The sequence below is a fragment of the Emys orbicularis genome, chromosome 11, assembly GCF_028017835.1.
Source record: "Emys orbicularis isolate rEmyOrb1 chromosome 11, rEmyOrb1.hap1, whole genome shotgun sequence".
NCBI lineage: Eukaryota > Metazoa > Chordata > Testudines > Emydidae > Emys > Emys orbicularis.
The window spans coordinates 78143195-78162090 of NC_088693.1; the positions used below are offsets into that span (position 1 = coordinate 78143195).

The 18896-nt window shown below is 41.4% G+C and overlaps 1 protein-coding gene across 1 annotated transcript in view; it reads right to left on the minus strand.

The window, feature by feature from the left end:
* Positions 1-904: 904 nt before the first annotated feature.
* The window catches only part of PCNT (pericentrin), a 251434-nt gene continuing 233442 nt past the window's right edge, over positions 905-18896 (minus strand). Inside the window, exons 50-56 of the mRNA XM_065413237.1 lie at positions 18261-18431; positions 16944-17108; positions 7259-7497; positions 6133-6221; positions 4261-4414; positions 2621-2748; positions 905-971 (exon numbers count right to left, since the gene is read on the minus strand). Of these exons, the coding sequence (XP_065269309.1) occupies positions 931-971; positions 2621-2748; positions 4261-4414; positions 6133-6221; positions 7259-7497; positions 16944-17108; positions 18261-18431 (987 nt within the window). The 3' untranslated portion in view covers positions 905-930. The remainder of the gene's footprint in view (positions 972-2620; positions 2749-4260; positions 4415-6132; positions 6222-7258; positions 7498-16943; positions 17109-18260; positions 18432-18896) is intronic.

Genomic DNA, 18896 nt, shown 5'->3' on the forward strand with positions numbered 1-18896 from the left:
GGTAGTTCCGGCAAGCCTGTATTTCTCCAGTTTAAGTATCAGAATGTCATGTAAGACTGTCTCAAAAGCCTTGCTAAAATCCAGGTATATTATGTCCACCGCATTCCCCCTATCCACCAACCAGTTACCCTGAGAAAGGAGGGAATATCAAGCTGGTTTGGCATGATTTGGTATCATATCTCCATCCTTTCCCACAGCAAAGATGGGCAGGAAAGAAGCTTCTAATCTAACTCACCTAAACAGCAGATCTCAATTCCACGTGGAACTCAAAGGATGATGGCTTCACACAGTGGTGGTGCTTGGTGAGAGGATCAGGACAGCAGTTACATTCAGTGTTTGAAAACCCAACATGTCAATCCAAAACTATCAGAATATAATCAGAAGATTTATACATGAGTGCTTCTTAATGATGCACATGTAACTGTTTAGTTGATATCAATAACCTTACTTGCAGATGAAAATCTTGAGCAGCTTTATGGTAAGAGCAGCAATTAGATACACACAGTGTAGGAACCAAAACCAATACATAATAAGAATTTGCTAATAAAATGTCATTTTAATAACTTTTTACAAGGAATCCGGCTATACACTTTAGAAAAATAAACATAAAAAAAGACACTTTGTGGCTTCCAATACAATCCTGCAGGCACACTTAAGTTATGGTTTTAACAGTTATTCCACATAAGTATGTAAAACATTGTTGTGAGTGAATAGTGACTTCCTCTAAAAGTGTAAATGTACTAAAATTTAATAAACCGATTACATAAAAATCTGATGCAAAAACATTGCATAGACACTAAAACCCCTTTATTCAACTGCACATAAGTGTTGGATTTCCTAGTGCTCGGAAACACGAGAATACAAAAACATCCACTTCAGAAGGAAGTAGCAACTCCAGGGGTTCGGTCCCAGATCTGAGAAGTGCTCTGATTACTTTATGTTTCTCTGGTGAGGTGGTCCTGAAGTGTTTCCTAAATTTAAATAAAACAACCAATGAATACTGGCAACTTATTAGTATTTACATTACCAATTGTTACAGTAAAGAGGTAATCTCTTCCACAATCCACTTAGGAACAATACATACAAGGGACTAAATGGCCTACTAACCGGGAGACCTGGATTCAAGACTAGGTTCCTTTCACAAGCACCAATGAGCTTGACTGTCTGGTCCTAATCTGATACCTTTTACCAGCAACAAAGTGTGATCTCACAGTTTAATTCAGGCTGAAGTGTACATGGTAAAGTTTACTGGAAACTAGAAACCATTTTATTCACAACATTGAGAGATTTTGCTGTGATCTTTTCAAACTATCTCCCACATAAACTAAAAGTATGATTAATAATTAAAGCAGCATTTCTGAGCCTTCTTCCAATGATAGCCACTTTTCTGAAAAGTGTCACTGATTATGCCAAGGTTAGGTAGTAAACTGTTCAACAAAATATTTGATTCTGTGAGGTGCTATCAAGTTTCTATCACAACATACCTGGGTTACCTATTCTGCTACAAGGAGCTTCAATAATTATGAAAACCACAGTTTTTCAAATTCATGGCAACAAGCTCTGGTTGAAATCCTGGCCCAACTGAAGTCAATGTCAAACTCCCATTGACTTCAATGAGGCCAGGATTTCACCCTCAATATATAAAATACACCTCTACCCCGATATAACACGACCCGATATAACACGAATTCGGATATAACGCGGTAAAGCCGTGCTCCGGGGGGAAGGGGGGGGCTGCGTACTCTGGTGGATCAAAGCAAGTTTGATATAACGCGGTTTCACCTATAACGCGGTAAGATTTTTTGGCTCCCGAGGACAGCGTTATATCGGGGTAGAGGTGTACATCACCTTCAAGTATAATCAATTTTTTCATCTTAATTGGCCTCATGAAAGTGCTTTGCAAAACTCGGAATTAGAAGCTGGTATTAAAATAACCATGTCACTAAAGGTAGGAGCCATTATACACAGTTAATAGCAAACACAGAGTGACATTGTTTAGCTTCTAATAACTGGTAAATTACATGATAGCGAGCCCGCACTGGGTTTTCCTAGTCAAAATAGCTTTTTTGTTTAGAAATTTAAGCTATTTAGACTGAGGTTAAAAAGAAAAATGGTTGAAATAGAAAACTGAACACACAAAAAAGTTTCAGTTCATGAATATTTTCAAGATTGACTTTTTGTCCTGAATCTAGACGGAAAAAAATTAGAATTCTTAAGCATATTCGAATATTCCATTCCCTACCCAACTATCTGTATAGCTGTTTAGAGATCTGGTGGGAATGAAGCAACTTCAATTTAAACCCTCCTCTTACATGCTTAATGTCTGACAGTATAAGAACACAGAAAAGAAGAACTTTTTATCTTTGAACAGCTCCAGTTAAGAAATCATTTGTCGAAGTGTCATGCTTTGAATCTTTTAAGATACAATCCGTGAAAGCAGTAAAGCTTCACTTCAAAAGATGTACATTTTAATCTCCCCTCCCACCATGACAAGTGCAAAGTTGTTTCTTTTTAAAATGTTCTTCACATTTTGTGACTATTAAGGATAATATGTAGCCGGGTTTTGAAAAAAGAAGATGAGACTTTAGAAAAGTCTGAGGGGTGATGAGGTTCATTTTACCTGTGTGTGTACCTCCTAATCTCTGCTGGATAACCTCTAAGCGATGGATGTATTCAGTTAATGACCGTTCGGGGTCTTGAGTAGACACCAGTGACTTCTCCGAAGCTGAACTTGTGGATGGATGTAATCTTAAAAAGAAAAAAAAAAATTAATCTTCTTCCTTTGTAAAGCTCACAATATACACACAGAGAAGATGAGTGAGTCATTATCTTTTACTGATCAACTTCTGTTGGAGAAAGTGACATGTTTTCGAACTACACAGAGCTCTTCTTCAGGTCCTAAAGAAGAACTTTGTGTAGCTTGAAAGCTTGTCTATTTCATCAACAGAAGTTGATCCAATAACATATTACCTCACCCACCTTTTGTCTCTAATAGCCTGGGACCAACATGGCTACACCACACTGCAATATACACACAGCTAAGGCCAGCCTAAATGTCCTCATGTTGTTAATAATTCAATGTAAGGGAAACTGGAATTTCAAAAAAAGTGTTCCTGTACCTCTCAACCCCATTTTGTGTAAAAAAGTGATGAATGAGGATGAGTGGTGTAATATTTGGGATGGAGTGTGAAAGAAAGTAATATTCTTGTTAAGGGCTGGAAACCCAAGTCTCAGCCCTGCTGATATCTAAGGCCTTGTCTACACTACCGGGGTAAGATGACCTAAGTTAAGCTACTCCAGCTACGTGAGTAACTTAGATCGACTTACCGCGGTGTCTTCACTGCACTGCGTCGACGGGAGATGCTCTCCCGTTGACTTACCTTACTCTTCTCGGGGAGCTGGAGTATCAGAGTCAACTGGAGAGCGCTCTGCTGTCAATTTAGCAGGTCTTCACTAAATTGACGGCAGAATTTACTAAATTGACACCCGCTGCATCGATTGCAGCAGCATGGATCTCCCTGGTAGTAAAAAGCCCTAAGAGGTAGCTGCCTAGTGGAAGCAGTTGGCAGGAAACAGCTGTAGAAGGCGGCCCAAGTGCTAAATCTTTTGCTCTGAGAAGTGGTGGGGAGAGCAGAGTTGGAGTTCTGCAAGTTCTGTGCTGCGCCTCTTAGGGGTACAGTGCAGAATCTCACCCTTGGTATCTAAGACCCCCTTTGGGACACTGGGATTTGGCCACAGCTCCCTAACATTGAACAAAACTGCAAAACTGGAGGTGAGCGCGCCCTCGTCCCCCCTTGCCCAGATACACACACCCAAAGCCTGCAGGTGTTTGTTACTAATGAAGCATCATAACATTGTGGCATAGCCATCTCAACTAACATGGCTTTCACACAAGATTATTGAACATGCTTCTGTGAAGACATGGTAATAAACTTCAATTTGTGAGACACAAATAATCAAAAATTGCCTCTGTAGGGAGGGATCATGACCACAAACGTTAGAAGTTCTTCGTTTTGTCAAAATAATGTCATTAGATTTCACTAAGCAAGATATCTCATACTAAGAAATCAAGCACATACTGTGTTTGAAACCATTCAAAACAAATTGGAAATACAACTATGTTGAGCATCATGAGACAAATGTAATACATTTAATAAATTTCCATTCTTGTTCACATAATCTCCCAACAATAGGTTATACTATTATGAAAGACTACTATCTGGCAGAACAAATACAATACATTATGTTATACACTAGTACCTGTTATGTAACCAGTAAGAGGATTTCGGTGAGTGGCTCACAAATCTAGCAGAACTGGTTCTGTGGCACGATCCAATATCTCGGGTAGGGGGGGAGTTTACATTAACACTCGGGAGCTGCTGCTGTCTTAAAACTTCTGTTCTGACACCAGAAACTGTATTGAACAAGTAATAGTCAACAATGAAATTATGCACAGAGAGCCACAATATGTAACAAAACTAGTAAATGATAGCAAAACAAATTTTATTTTGGTTTTTAAGTCAAAGGCTGAGTCCCTGTTTTGAACAACTGTTTTTGACAGTATTAGAAAAGGCCAACATTTTAATGTTTGTAGTAATATAACCACTTCACACATACAACTCTCTGACAAATCATGCACATGCATGATGTTGAAAGCTACCTTGTGTCTCCCTTCTACAGTCATTTTTCATTATTGTATTTTAATATAACACCAGAGGCACCTTCATTCCCTTTTCCTATTTTAAAGCCTTTAATTCCAAATATTTTTCTCAATCAATTCTAACATCTCATGCTTGTTCTCATCTATATCTACAATATGGATATAAGGCTATAGATATGGAGCAATACATATATCCACACTTTTTCTTTTATGAGGGAGAAGAGACAGGAGTCCAAGAAATTCCACTCAGTCAGTTGGATCCATTTGACCATGAAAAACAGATCACAAAAATTGGCTTTTGAGGAAACTGCCGAGATGTTGTTTTGCACGGAGATAACAAAACCAGTAATATGTTTAAGATTCGGGTTTGGGAGGTACCTAGACCTTAATGAGAAATACAAAGCTTGAAATATATTTGCTGAGGTATAAAAGTGATATAAGTAAGTTAAAAATAATATAAAGAATGAAAAGTAATGTCCCATGTACATCGGGGACTGGAAAATGGACTATTTTATGGGTTAAATCTGTATTTAGTTCAATATGCAAACTAGTTTTTTGTTAAAAACAATGAATTAATGAAAAATGACATCTGAGATATTATATACACAAGTCCATTTATTAAAATCTGTGGTTCTCATAACACATCTTCATTTTTTCACTCTAATTTAAGGTTTCGTGTGCAAGTAATACATTTTAACGTTTTTAGAAGGTCTCTTTCTAGAAGTCTTTAATATATAACTAAACTATTGTTGTATGTAAAGTAAATAAGGTTTTTAAAATGTTTAAGAAGCTTCATTTAAAATTAAATTAAAATGCAGAGCCCCCTTGACCGGTGGCCAGGACTCAGGCAGTGTAAGTGCCACTGAAAATCAGCTTGCGTGCCATAGGTTGCCTACCCCTGGATCAGACCAATGGTCTGATCTCTAATAGTGGTCAGTGACAGCTGTTTTAGAGGAAGGTGCAAGAAATCCCACAGAAAGCAGTTATGGAATAACTTACCAACAGGGAAAGTCCTTTCCCAACCTCTATTAACTAGCTCATGTCATTCAAAAACTTTTGTTTTTTATTTTTAATATTTACGGTAACAACCCTGGATATTGTTATCTGTGTAAATGTCCAGTCTCTGCATTACTGATATCTTGTGGCAATGAGTTCCACCCACAGGGTGACTGTGCATGGTATGAAAAATAATTTCCTTTGTTCAGCTTTAAATGACTTTCAATCTCACTGCCTGTGCCCTTACACAAGAGGAAACAATTAGCTGCTGTTGGAATTATAAATTCTGAATTCCCCAACTATGGTGAGTAGGATCTCAACCATTAAGTTGGGTGAACTGATGTTGTAACAGCTTTTTATGATAAAATATCAAACCATTTCACTACTAAAGTCTATTTGTTACTATTTAATAAAGACACATACTATTGCAAAGAAATGTTAATAAACCACAATTATTTTTCAAAAGAAACACTCACCTGGGTTATGTCCAATACTGTGAGAAATGTTTTCTCCCTGTGCCCCTTTTCTGTTTACTTTATGCCATTTTTTCACCAAAAACTTTAACCTTTCAAACAATATAAAGTTTGTATACGAATTAAAAACAGCAGAAAAACAAAAATTCACTGAGTTGAAATATTAAACATTATTGCTGATGTGAACATCTTAAACAGTACAAATAACAACCCCAGAAAGGAACTGGGAGCACAAAGATATTCAACTTAAGTCTCCTGGGCATAGGCCTATCATATAGTTGACTGTGTTAACTGCCCTTCGGATATTTATTAAACAGCTGATGGAGTCAGACAAGAAAATTCAGAATGTAGAAACTGGTTTTAAAGCAGGGCTTCTCTCTACATTGCACCAAGTTGAGAGAAATCACAGTTATTTCAATTTAAAAAAACCTATGAAGTTTCACCCCCTCTGCCAGCTGTAACAGAATGCAGTGAACACAAACAAGAAAGGTGCAATACTAAGGAACAGGATGAGGAACCTATCCTAACATATTCCCTACAAAGACATAAGATGCCATTAGGAGACTTTCATGCAAAGGTTTTCAAGATTCTATACCGGGGCAGGATGAGACAGAAGGAACAAAGGCATAAACAAGCTTCTTATAGTGAAATCTTAATTTACTTTTTCATTTTAATGTATCTGACATTTTCTCCCTTCCTCCTTTGTGTGTGTGTCTGTCTAAAATGTTTTTAAAAGTCATGTTTGGTGACGTACAATATGCAAAGGCAAGTCCCTGGTAACAGAAACCCAGTCCCAAAAGACTGTTTATGTGGCAGTAAGAAAAGTAACAAATAGGGTAATACAATTATAACACCCTAAAAACACGAATCCCCCTCAACAGTTCTTGCCTTCCCTTTGTTTTGTCTCTGAGCGTAGCAGATCCTTTGGCCTTGAACATGCCATATTGGTCAAACACACAATTATTGTCTAACTATCACTCTGAAATAACTGTTGAACAAATCTTTCACTCCAGAGTAAGTGAACTATAACTGAGCAGTTCTACAAATGAAAAATCTGGGGAATGTATTGTGGATGCTGTAACATATACAAGAAAAACATAGGAAAATTATTTTGTGAGTTTGTTTTTACCTTGATACTGCAATGACCACTCTCACTGCAGATCTGAACTTGGTAAAAGGACGGGAACGTGATTCAGAGACCTGCAGGTCTGCAGGCGAAGGATAGACTCCCATACGAGCTATCAGCGACAGTGTTGCTTGCTCACAATCCTGGAATCCACCCAGAAGCAGAAGAAGGTATTTCTTCTGATAAACGAGAGCCTTTCTAAAACTCTCTGCTCGCAGATACTTCCTGTATAATTTCTGCAGCTGAAAAAAACCCAAGTCATTGAAATTTAATTAAGGAAGCCCATACACTCGTTGCATAGCCAGACTGTTTACTCCCACAAGTTCTCCCACAACCTGTTGTCCGTGGCTTGACAAAAGTTAGCTAAAGCTGTTTTGCTTTGGAAAATTATGCGGAAGGCCATATAATAAGAACTGCTTCTAAAACTTTGAATAAATTGTATAATGTTTTTGAAAATGAAACTTCCAATTAAAGTTTGGATTACTGATGCTCCTGCTGATATGGACCATGTACTGAAAATTAACAGTGTCTGTGATATTGGCAGCATGGAAGCCTTACATGAAGGTCTGTAAGTCTGCTATACCTCTACCTGTCTACGAGGCCTTGTCTACACCAAGGAATTTTTGCAGGGTTACTTGACCAGTTAAGTAAGGTTTAAGAACAGCTGCCAGAAGACATCTACATTAGTGCTTCCAACATTGCTGATATGGGGACAGCTACAACAGCAGCAATTTCCTAGCGTAGACAAGACCTTATGTAACTAACTTTACAGGTATTTGATTTTGGACAGTCCAATTGCCTTAATATTTGTGAGCTTCTGAACACCATATTCACACCCAACACTGGGGAAATGATTTCACTGTTTACCTTCTAGAGCAGGATTTGTGTTAACTAGTTAATATTAATGAGCATTCAATGTTAATCTAACTTGATCACAATAAAATTGTCACAAAGGGGTTAATAGATGCTTCTGAAGTTCAAAGGAAACTATGCCCTGAATACATAATATTTATGGATGGTTGGTAAGTTCTTGTGACAGACAAGAGGCTTGTGTCTCCCTCAGACAACTTTTAGATCAGAGAGAGATGCCTGAGAGTTACAGAGGAATTTGTATCTTAAATGACCTGGCAACAAGAGTAACTTTTCTTATCAAAGACATATGCGGAAGAGTATTTTTGAATGACCTTGTGAACTACATGTTATCTAACTATCACTAACAATCTTTTGAAAGGTGACTGCAAAGATTTTCCTAAAAACTGAAAACTTGTAAGATTCCAAAAGTGTAAACAATAATTGCAGTTTATATTGCAGAAAAATAATTCTATATTTAATGAAAATTACCTAATATCCTAACAAATATGAGATACAGAGATCTTGCTTCTTTTGTCACAGCAAGTACTATCATATTTATCATAAACAAAGAGAATACAAATAGGATTCAGAATAGAATGATTTTTCTTTTTTAACCTTCTTTATGGTATTCACTTAGCAGTTACCAAGAAAACTGCAGCCTGTGTTTCCCAAAAATCAAGGATCTTGATGTGGTAACTGTCTCAAATTGTTAAAATAAATGAAGTACATTACTAACAATGAGTATATACGTTATCTACTCTCAGAATCCTATTCAAGAGGTTTTGTCTTTTTTAATTAAATATATGCTTAGATTCAAATTTAAGATTAGATCTATGCAGAGGATAACCATGTTCACGAAGTAAAGTAAAACCTACTTGTTTAGTTTTTCTAGAATATGATTTAAAGGGATACCATCAATTTGAAATCTAGTGAATTTCAAAAAACATATTAAGTAGTTTAAATATTACCCCAGCCAATTTCTATTGTTTAACAATGTTTTTAAAGATTTTTCTTCCCATGTTACATGTGAAAGAGCCAAACAACAGGGGAAACTGACTGGTTCTAAAGAGAAAACAGTGGACTAACTTTAAACAATGTGCTACAGAAGGCACAAAATACACTAATCTTTGGTTACAGTTACTTTAGACAGAGCAAACAAGCATAACAGCCTCATCCCTGAAAATCCACCTGGATTGCATGAAGTAACAAGTTTAGTTAAAACTAGGGCTGTCAAGCGATTAATAAATTAATCGTGATTAATCACTCTGTTAAACAATAATAGAATACCATTTATTTAAATGTTTTGGATGTTTTCTACATTTTCAAATATATTGATTTCAATTACAACACAGAATACCAAGTGTAAAGTGCTCACTTTATATTTATCTTTGATTACAAATACTTGCACTGTAAAAAACAAAAGAAATAGTATTTTTCAATTCACCTAATACAAGTACTGTAGTGCAATCTCTTTATCATGAAAGTTGAAAAACCGGTTACCTACCTCTCGTAACTGTTGTTCTTCGAGATGTGTTGCTCATGCCCATTCCAATAAGTGTGTGTGCGTGCGCCGCGTGCACAATCATTGGAAGGTTTTCCCTTAGCAGTACCCGTCGGGTCGGCTGTGAAGCCCCCTGGAGTGGCACCCTCATGGTGGTCTATATAGGACACTGCCGACCCACCGCCTGCTCAGTCCCTTCTTGCCGGAAGACTCCGACAGAGGGGAGGCAGGTGGGATTTGGAATGGACATGAGCAACACATCTCGAAACCGGGACGCACAGTCACCTAGAGTGGAGCACCCACAGGGACAGCACTTGAAGAACAACAGTTACGAAAAGTAGGTGACCGTTTTTCTTCTTCAAGTGTTTGCTTATGTCCATTCCAATACGTGACTCCCAAGCAGTTTCTCTGGAGGAGGGGTCGGAGTTCACCGGATTGCTGATTGTAGGACTGCCCTGCTGAATGCTGTGTCATCCCTTGTTTGTTGGGTGATGCCGTAGTGCGACGTGAAGGTGTGGATGGAAGACCATGTTGCCGCCTTGCATATGTCTTGAACAGGGATGTGCGTGAGGAAAGCTGTGGACGAAGCCTGAGCTCTTGTGGAGTGCGCTGTCAACGGCGGGGGCGGAACTTTGGCCAGGTCGTAGCACGTTCTAATGCAGGACATGATCCACAACGAAATGCGCTGGGATGAGACGGGAAGCCCTCTCATCCATTCGGTGATTGCAATGAAGAGCTGTGGTGACTTACTAAATGGCTTTGTGCGTTCAATGTAGAAGGCTAGGGCACGCCTGACGTCCAGGGAATGGAGCATCCGCTCTCTGTCAGTGGCATGAGGCTTAGGGAAGAAGACCAGTAAAAATGTGTCCTGATTCACATGAAACTAGGAGACCACCTTGGGTAGAAACACAGGGTGAGGATGCAGCTGAACCATGTCTTTGTAAAAGTATGGGGGGCTTGGAGGTAAGCTCTTTGAGCTCAGAGACCTTTGTAGCCGATGTTATAGCCATCAGAAAGGCAACCTTCCAAGAGAGGTAGGAGAGAGGGCAGGTGGCCATCGGCTCAAATGGAGGGCCCAGGAGCCTGGACAAGACTAGGTTGAGGTCCCACTGGGGAATGGGCTGCTGCACATGGTGATACAAGACCTTGAGGAATCGGCCAACCATGGGGTTTCCGAAGACTGATCTACCCGCTGCCCCTGGGTGGAAGGCCGATGTGGCAGCCAAGTGCACTTTTATAGATGATACTGCCAGCCCTTGTTGCTTCAGGTCCAGTAAGTAGTCCAAAACGAGAGGAACTGGCGCTTGCTGAGGTGGGATACCCTTCCACAGGGACCAAATAGAAAATCACTTTGCCAGATATGTGGCTCGGGTGGAAGGTTTCCTACTTCCCAGGAGAACTTCTCTCACTGAGTTCCAACATTGGAGCTCCAACGGGTTCAACCATGGAGTTTCCACACCGTGAGGTGGAGGGACTCCAGGCTGGGGTGCTGGAGCTTGCCGTGGTCCTGAGTGATGAGGTCTGGGCATAAGGAAAGGGTTACTGGTCTGTTGACCGATAGGCTTAACAGCGTAGTGAACCAGTGCTGGCAGGGCCATGCCGGCGCTATGAGGATCAACAAAGCCCTGTCCTGGCGGACCTTCAGAAGGACTCTGTGTATGAGAGGGAAGGACGGGAACACATAGAGCATTTGACTCGTCCACGTGAGGTGAAAAGCGTCCGCGATGGAGCCTGCTTGCTGATTAGCAACGCGAAGCTGGAGCCCCCCCAGGTCGAGTAGACTTTACGGCAGAAAAGGTCCAGCTTCTTAGCGTCCCGTGACTTTGGGGCAGGACCTAGTTGACCTTGCCACTCTTTGTGGTTCGCCGCATCCACCCCTAATGTTCCAGGCTGAGGGTGGGTAAAAAGGTGTCTGTACCCATTCTGTGGCACAAAATACCTCCTTTCCAACCCTTTGGCCATGGGAGGTAGGGAGGACGGGGTCTGCCATGGCACCTTTGTAGTGTTTTGTATGGTCTTTATAAGGGGCAAGGCTACCCTAGATGTACCCTCCTGGGCAAGAATGTCCACCATTGGGTCCGAGTCGTCTGACACCTCCTCAGCCTGGAGGGGTAAGCTTTGGGCCACCGTCCTAAGAAGGTCCTAGTGCGTCCTATTGTCCATCGAAGGGAGTGTGGTGGTGGAGGTGCCAGCCACTGCCTCATCCAGCGAACAGGATGATTAAGTCCGAGGGTCCTCCTGACCCTCAGGCTCCCTGGAGGCTGGCTCTGGTAGGTCTGCCCTATTTGGGGCAGACTGTGGCACTGGTACCACATGGGGTGCTGGCTCGAGAGTTGCACCCGCTTGCGAAGACCCAAGGTCCTTGTCACGTGGGGGGGTCTTCAGGTGCTGTGGGAGTATGGCACAGCACCGACGTGGCTGAAGGAGAAGCACGGGGCGCACACACCATGGACACAGCCCAGAAGCCCTGCCCTTGAGCCTGATGGTAGACCCACGGAGTCCAAAAGGGACACTGTACTGGCCCCTGCCACTGTGGGGGCCAGGATACTACCGGCGCTGGCACATCCCGCGATCTGCAGTGCCAGGACCGAGACCGGTACTGACTATGTCTGCAGATCGACGACTCATTATTGGAGTGCAACTAATAGTCTGAGCCAGACCATGGAGGGGCGGAGCCCGACTGTGCAGGGGAACATACCACAGTGACAGGGAGCAGCACCGTAGCATCGTTGGCTTGCCCTGGTGTTGAATGGGTAGTGGCGATGGCATTGGTGTCGCAAAAGGTGCAATTGACTTTGCCGGTGCTGTTGCAGTCGCCGCTGCCTGGTCCGGTGCCGGTGGTTGTGCCTGCAGGGCCGGGGACTGTGCCGTCATGGCAATAAGGTCCTGCACGGCCTCAAAGGTATCCAGCACGGAGGGGAGATCAATCTCGTCCTCCAACTCCTCCCAAGTCAGGGAGTCCACAAGCACCTGACTCAATGGAGCTCCTGGCAGGGCCGGAGTTGACGGTGCCAGGATCTGAGGGCCAGGCCGTGGGTGCCCTGACATAGGACGCACCTCGCTGGGATCCGTGTGCTGTTTGCTGATGGGGGACCGACTCCTATCCGCCTTCTTATTATGCGGCACCGGCACCGCAGGCTCGAACTCGCTTTGTGAGCCGGGGAGCAGCCCTGGAGGAGTCTTTTTTCCAGGGCTTTGGAGGTGTGCTCCGGCTCTGCTCCAGCTCCAGGCAAAAACCTGCAGCTCCACTGTTCCGGAGCCTCTCCACACTCCAGCTCCGGGCTCCGCTCCAAAGCCCTGCTTTTTTCGGTGCAATGGCATCCCGCACCGAAGCCAATGCGCTGCGCACCAATGTCGCTGGTGCCGCTTCAGGTGCCAGCTGAGGGCGAAGAGCCGCCTCCATTAAAAGGAGCTTGAGGTGATAGTCCTGCTCCCTATTCGTCCTGAGTCTAAACTGCCTGCAAATGGAGCACTTATCTGTTTGATGGTCCTCGCCCAGGCACTTAAGGCACGACGCGTGCGGATCGCCCTTGGGCATAGGCTTCCAGCAGCGTTCGCAGGATTTAAACCCGAGACCGAGGCATACACCGGTTAGGGGAGCTAGGGAAGGGGGGAGAACCCCCCGAAAGAGGCTAACTACTATTAAACTACAACTTTTAAGAACTATTTACAACTAACTAGAAGGTAACCACTAGGTAGGCACTTGCAAAGCAAGACACTGAAGGAAGCTCCAACGACCGTCACTGGCGGTAAGAAGGAACCAAGCAGGTGACAGGTCGGCAGTGTCCTATATACACCACCATAAGGGCGCCACTCCAGAGGGCTCCACAGCCGACCCGACGGGTACCGCTGGGGAAAAACCTTCCGACAATCATGCACACCACGCGCATACACACATCTATTGGAATGGACATGAACAAGCACTTGAAGAAGAACTTACAAATATAGAATTATGTACAAAAAATAACTGCATTCAAAAATAAAACAATGCAAAATTTTAAAGCCTACAAGTCCCCTCAGTCTTACTTCTTGTTCAGCCAATCACACAGACAAACAAGTTTGTTTACATTTGCAGGAGATAATGCTGCCCGCTTCTTGTTTACGTCATCTGAAAGTGAGAACAGGCATTCTCATGGCACTGTTGTAGCCGATGTCGCAAGATATTTATGTGCCAGATGCGCTAAAGACTCATGTGTCCCTTCATGCTTCAATCACCATTCCAGAGGACATGTGTCCATGCTGACAACGGGTTCTGTTCAATAACCATCCAAAGCAGAGCGGACCGACGCATGTTGATTTTCATCATCATCAGTCAGATGCCACCAGCAGAAGGTTGATTTTCTTTTTTGGTGGTTCGGGTTCTGTAGTTTTTACATCGGAGTGTTGCTCTTTTAAGACTTCTGAAAGCATGCTCCACACCTCGTCCCGCTCAGATTTTGGACAGCACTTCAGATTCCTAAACCTTGGGTCTAGTGCTGTAGTTATTTTTAGAAATCTCACATTGGTACCTTCTTTGCGTTTTGTCAAATGTGCTGTGAAAGTGTTCTTAAAATGAACATGAGCTGGGTCATCATCTGAGACTGCTATAACATGAAATATATGGCAGAATGCGGGTAAATCAGAACGGGAGACATACAATTCTCCCCCAAGGAGTTCAGTCACAAATTTAATTAACACATTATTGTTTTTAATGATCATCAGCTTGGAAGCATGTCCTCCGGAATGATGGCCGAAGCATGAAGGGGCATACGAATGTTTAGCATATCTGGCATGTAAATACCTTGCAACGCCGGCTATAAAAGTGCCATGTGAACACCTGTTCTCACTTTCAGGTGGCATTGTAAATAAGTAATAGGCAGCAGTATCTCCCATCAATGTAAACAAACTTGTTTGACTTAGCGATTGGCTGAACAAGAAGTAGGACTGAGTGGACTTGTAGGCTCTTAAGTTTTACACAGTTTTGTTTTTGAATGTAGTTATGTAACAACAAAAAAACTACATTTGTAAATTACACTTTCACAATAAAGAGATTGCACTACAGTACTTGTATGAGGTCAAGTGAAAAATACTATTTCTTTTGTTTATTGTTTTTACAGTGCAAATATCTGTAATAAAAATAATATAAAGTGAGCACTGTACACTTTGTATTTTGTGTTGTAATAGAAATCAATATATTTGAAAATGTAGAAAATAATCCAAAAATATTTAATACATTTCAATTGATATTCTATTGTTTAACAGTGCGATTAATCACGATTAATTTTTTGGAGTTAATTGTGTGAGTTAAGTGTGATTAATTGACAGCCCTAGTTAAAACTATACACATACTTCAATTAAACCTTTGATACTAACTATCTGAATAGGGCTCAGACAAGCTAAATCTCAATTCCTCACATCAAGTACTAAAATGATGCCAACGTATCACAGTCTTTCACCGAACAATTTTATTCAACATTAATCTCCTGCACGTCTCAGTTTACAGAAAGGACTAAAAGAGTCACAAAAATGATCATCCTTGTACAGGAGACTACCTCAAGAGGAGCTAGCTGCATCCCTACCTGAGGGGAAGGATCACTAGCCTGCCAGCCACGGCAGTCACCAGGGAACAAGCACCATCTCCCTGGCCAGAGGAGACTGAGGAAGAGGCCGAGGAGCAGCTGGCTTAAGACAGACCCGGATGAAAGAAGGTTCCGACCCTGCCACACCTTACAGCTGCCCTGGGACAGCAACAGGACGCCACCCAGAATCTATGAGGGGCACTACTAGAGACAAGCCACCACTGCAACTTGGATTAAAGGGGCCACTCCCAAACTGAAGGGACAACGGTAGGAAGTAGCCCAGGACAGTGGATGTAGACTCCCACTGGTAGGTCCCTTACTCAGGGGTTGACTTCCAAAGGATCCTGAGCTGATACCAGATGGAGTGGGAGGGCCTGGCTCCTCCTAGCTCCCTTAAAGACTGAGACACCTTGACCAAGCCGGGGGCTGGAAAGCAAGCGCTCCAACAACTAGGCCACCCAGCCCTCCAAGCCCTCTGCTACCATTATTTAAAGAAACATTTCTGTAAAATACTCCAGAACAAAATATAAGAAATGAGGATGCATTGGCTGGGGGAATGGGACGCTCACTAAATAATTTAACAAGTCTAATCCTGAAAAATCTGTGTGTTCAATGGAATACACACATTTAGGCATGGCAGATTTATGCACAAAAATGCCACAGTTGCATGAACTAAACCAGGATGTGCAAACATATTTGGCCAGTTATGACCCTAGATAGCCACATTTGCCCCCAAATACCTAATTTAAACAAGAAGTCATGGGATTTGTATAAATAAATTAGATACTTGCAAACATGCTTGTATATTCAAGGTATGTCCACACCTTTAAATACTGTGTGCAGTTCTGGTCTCCCCCATCTCAAAAAATATATCAGAATTGGAAAAAAGTACAGAGAAGGGCAACAAAAATGATTAGGGGTATGGAATAGATTCCACATGCAGACAGATCAAAAAGACTGGGACTGTTCAGCTCAGAAAAGAGATGACGAATGGCAGTTATGATAGAGGTCTATAAAATCATGAATAGTGTGGAGATTGTGAATAAGGAAGTGTTATTTACCCCCTCCCCTAACACAAGAACCAGGGGTCACCCTATGAAATTAATAGGCAGCATGTTTACACCAAACAAAAGGGAATACTTCTTCACACAGTGCACAGTCTGCTTGTGGAACTCATTGTCTGGGAATGTTGTGAAGGCTAAAAGTACAACTGGGTTAAAAAAGAATTAGATAAGTTCATGGAGGACAATCAATGGCTATTAGCCAAGATGGTCAGAGACACAACCCTGTGCTCTGTCTCCCCCTAAATCTCTGACTACCAGAAGCTGGGACTGAAGATAACTGCCTTGTTCTGTTCATTCCCTCTGAAGCACTTGGCATTGGCCACTGTCAGAAGACAAATACTGGACTAGGTGGACCATTGGCCTGACCCAGCATGGCCGTTTTTATGTGGTCATCATCTTACAAGGTCAGGCTCGGGATGTTTTTGCCTGAAAAAATTACAATGTGCATCCAATCCAACCATATGTAAGAAATATCATTCCATCTTGTAGAAGTGTCACATATTAATTCTGAGACATGAGTAATAGGTAAAATAAGTGTCTCATCACATTTTGAGGAGAATCTTAAAGCGGTTTCCAAACATTATTTCACAATGAATCTGTACCATAGGCATATGAAAATATGGGTAAAGGTAAATTCTCCGTGGTCTTGGGTCTAGCAACCTGAGTGATCTCCAGAGTGCATTTCTAATCATATTTTGCATCATCCATTTTACCTTTGGGTTGGAAGTTTCCATAACTGGCTTGTTTTCTATTTCAACAGTAGCTTTAGCGAGCTCAGATTCTGCCTGTTTCAAAGCATTCTGCAAAATAGTTTTTTCTCGCTGCCAGGAAGCCCTTTCTGATCCCTGGACGGAATGAGCATCATCTGTAGAGCAGATCTAAAAAATTAAATTCAAAGAAAGAATATAAAATAACCATCAAGGAATATAAAAGTTGTTTTAAGTCAAATTCAATAGTAAATTGACTTTACAGAAAAACTAAAATGCCAGAATAACTATACTGGAAATTTCCAGCAGTAACAAGATGTTATCCAGATAGGATAGGAATTTCAAGTAGAACTTCAGTCCATGTAAACAAGTAAAGAAAATTAGACAGTCCTTGCCTAAAAATCTTAGTCTTATTAGTTTATATGGCTCCCATTCACCTTAATACCAGAGAGACTCCAAAATGTTTAAAAATGGAAATATTAATCTCTTGGTCTTCCTTCCCAGCCGGTAGCAAAAATAGATTGATTTGCTTATAGTTTTTGTAGGCTATGTACATGCATAGAAATTACATATGAATTTGAAAAAGTGGATTTTGCACTTAATTCTGAGAGCGGTTATTCTCATCTCATATGGTCACTCTCATCTCTTGTAGGAATGAGTTCCCTGCTCCAGGTCCAGCTCCAGTGAAAGATCAGTCTCTTGTGCTCACAAGCGTCCCTCTACTGGTTAACACTTCCAGGGTTGGAGTGGAAGTGTAACTATCACAATAGCTGCATCTGACGAAGTGGGTATTCACCCACGAAAGCTTATGCTCCAATATGTCTGTTAGTCTATAAGGTGCCACAGGACTCTGTCGCTTTTTACAGATCCAGACTAACACGGCTACCCCTCTGATACTATCACAATAGGGTATGGCAACAAAGGATGGGGAAATCTCTCAGGTAGCTAGGTCAAATACTTTGAACTGGAGTTTATGTTCATCAAGAAAGCAGGGTACAGAATAGGGCACCAAGGTGACATGCTGACAGTGACCCATGTTACTTGGCAGAAGAGCTGCTGTTTGTGCAGATTTGAGCTTTATCAGTGTGCATGGCATTATTTCTCACTAATCAATTCATATACCAGTAGATACCATCACACTTCGGACAATGAAGGGCACAGCATATCTGGTACACAGCAAACCCCAATATGTACTAATCCATGCAGTATATTGGTATTTTATTAGCATCAGGCCAGCAGGTAGTTGCTTTCAGTCTCCTGCCACGTATACAGCTGTGTGACAGCAAAGAGAAAAATATAAGTCAAATAAAAATGAATATATACCTGTCTGTTACCAATTCCCCTATGATGCTGCTGCTGAAGATCCTTCTCCAGTTGAGAAATCGCTGCTCTTAATTCTAATTTCTCCTCTGTCAGTGTTGTTACAGACTTTGTAAGTTCTCCATTTTCTTTCAACAACAAGTCTACCAGAGAAACTGAACCTTGCAGTGGTTTCTTTTTAAAAAATTGGGGAGAAACAAATTTGAGTTCTACTAACATTTATAGCTTCACCAAGCAATAAACCAGAGTCCAGGAATTTTCATTTTTAAACTTTACAGTAGAAGGAGGCAAAGCATGAAGTGCTCCTCTCCTCTATAAAAAACAAAGTTGAGAAACAGGCTAAACCAGCCATTTTATAGAGCTGGCAGAAACCTTCCAACTATCAACTTTTTGACAATTTGAAAGGAGAAAATTGGAAAAAAGAAACAATTTGTGTGAATTTTTGAAAGGTTTCAACCAGTTATAGTTTGTCAGATGTATTTATTGTGAAAAATTTAAATGAAATTCCAAAAAAAAGTTTAAAATGTTAAAAAAAATTCACATTTTCCCACTAGTTCAACTATTCAAGCACTTAAAATAAAAATATGACTATAAAACAAAACGCAGCAAAACTAAAGTATTGAAATTAATTAGAAAGAG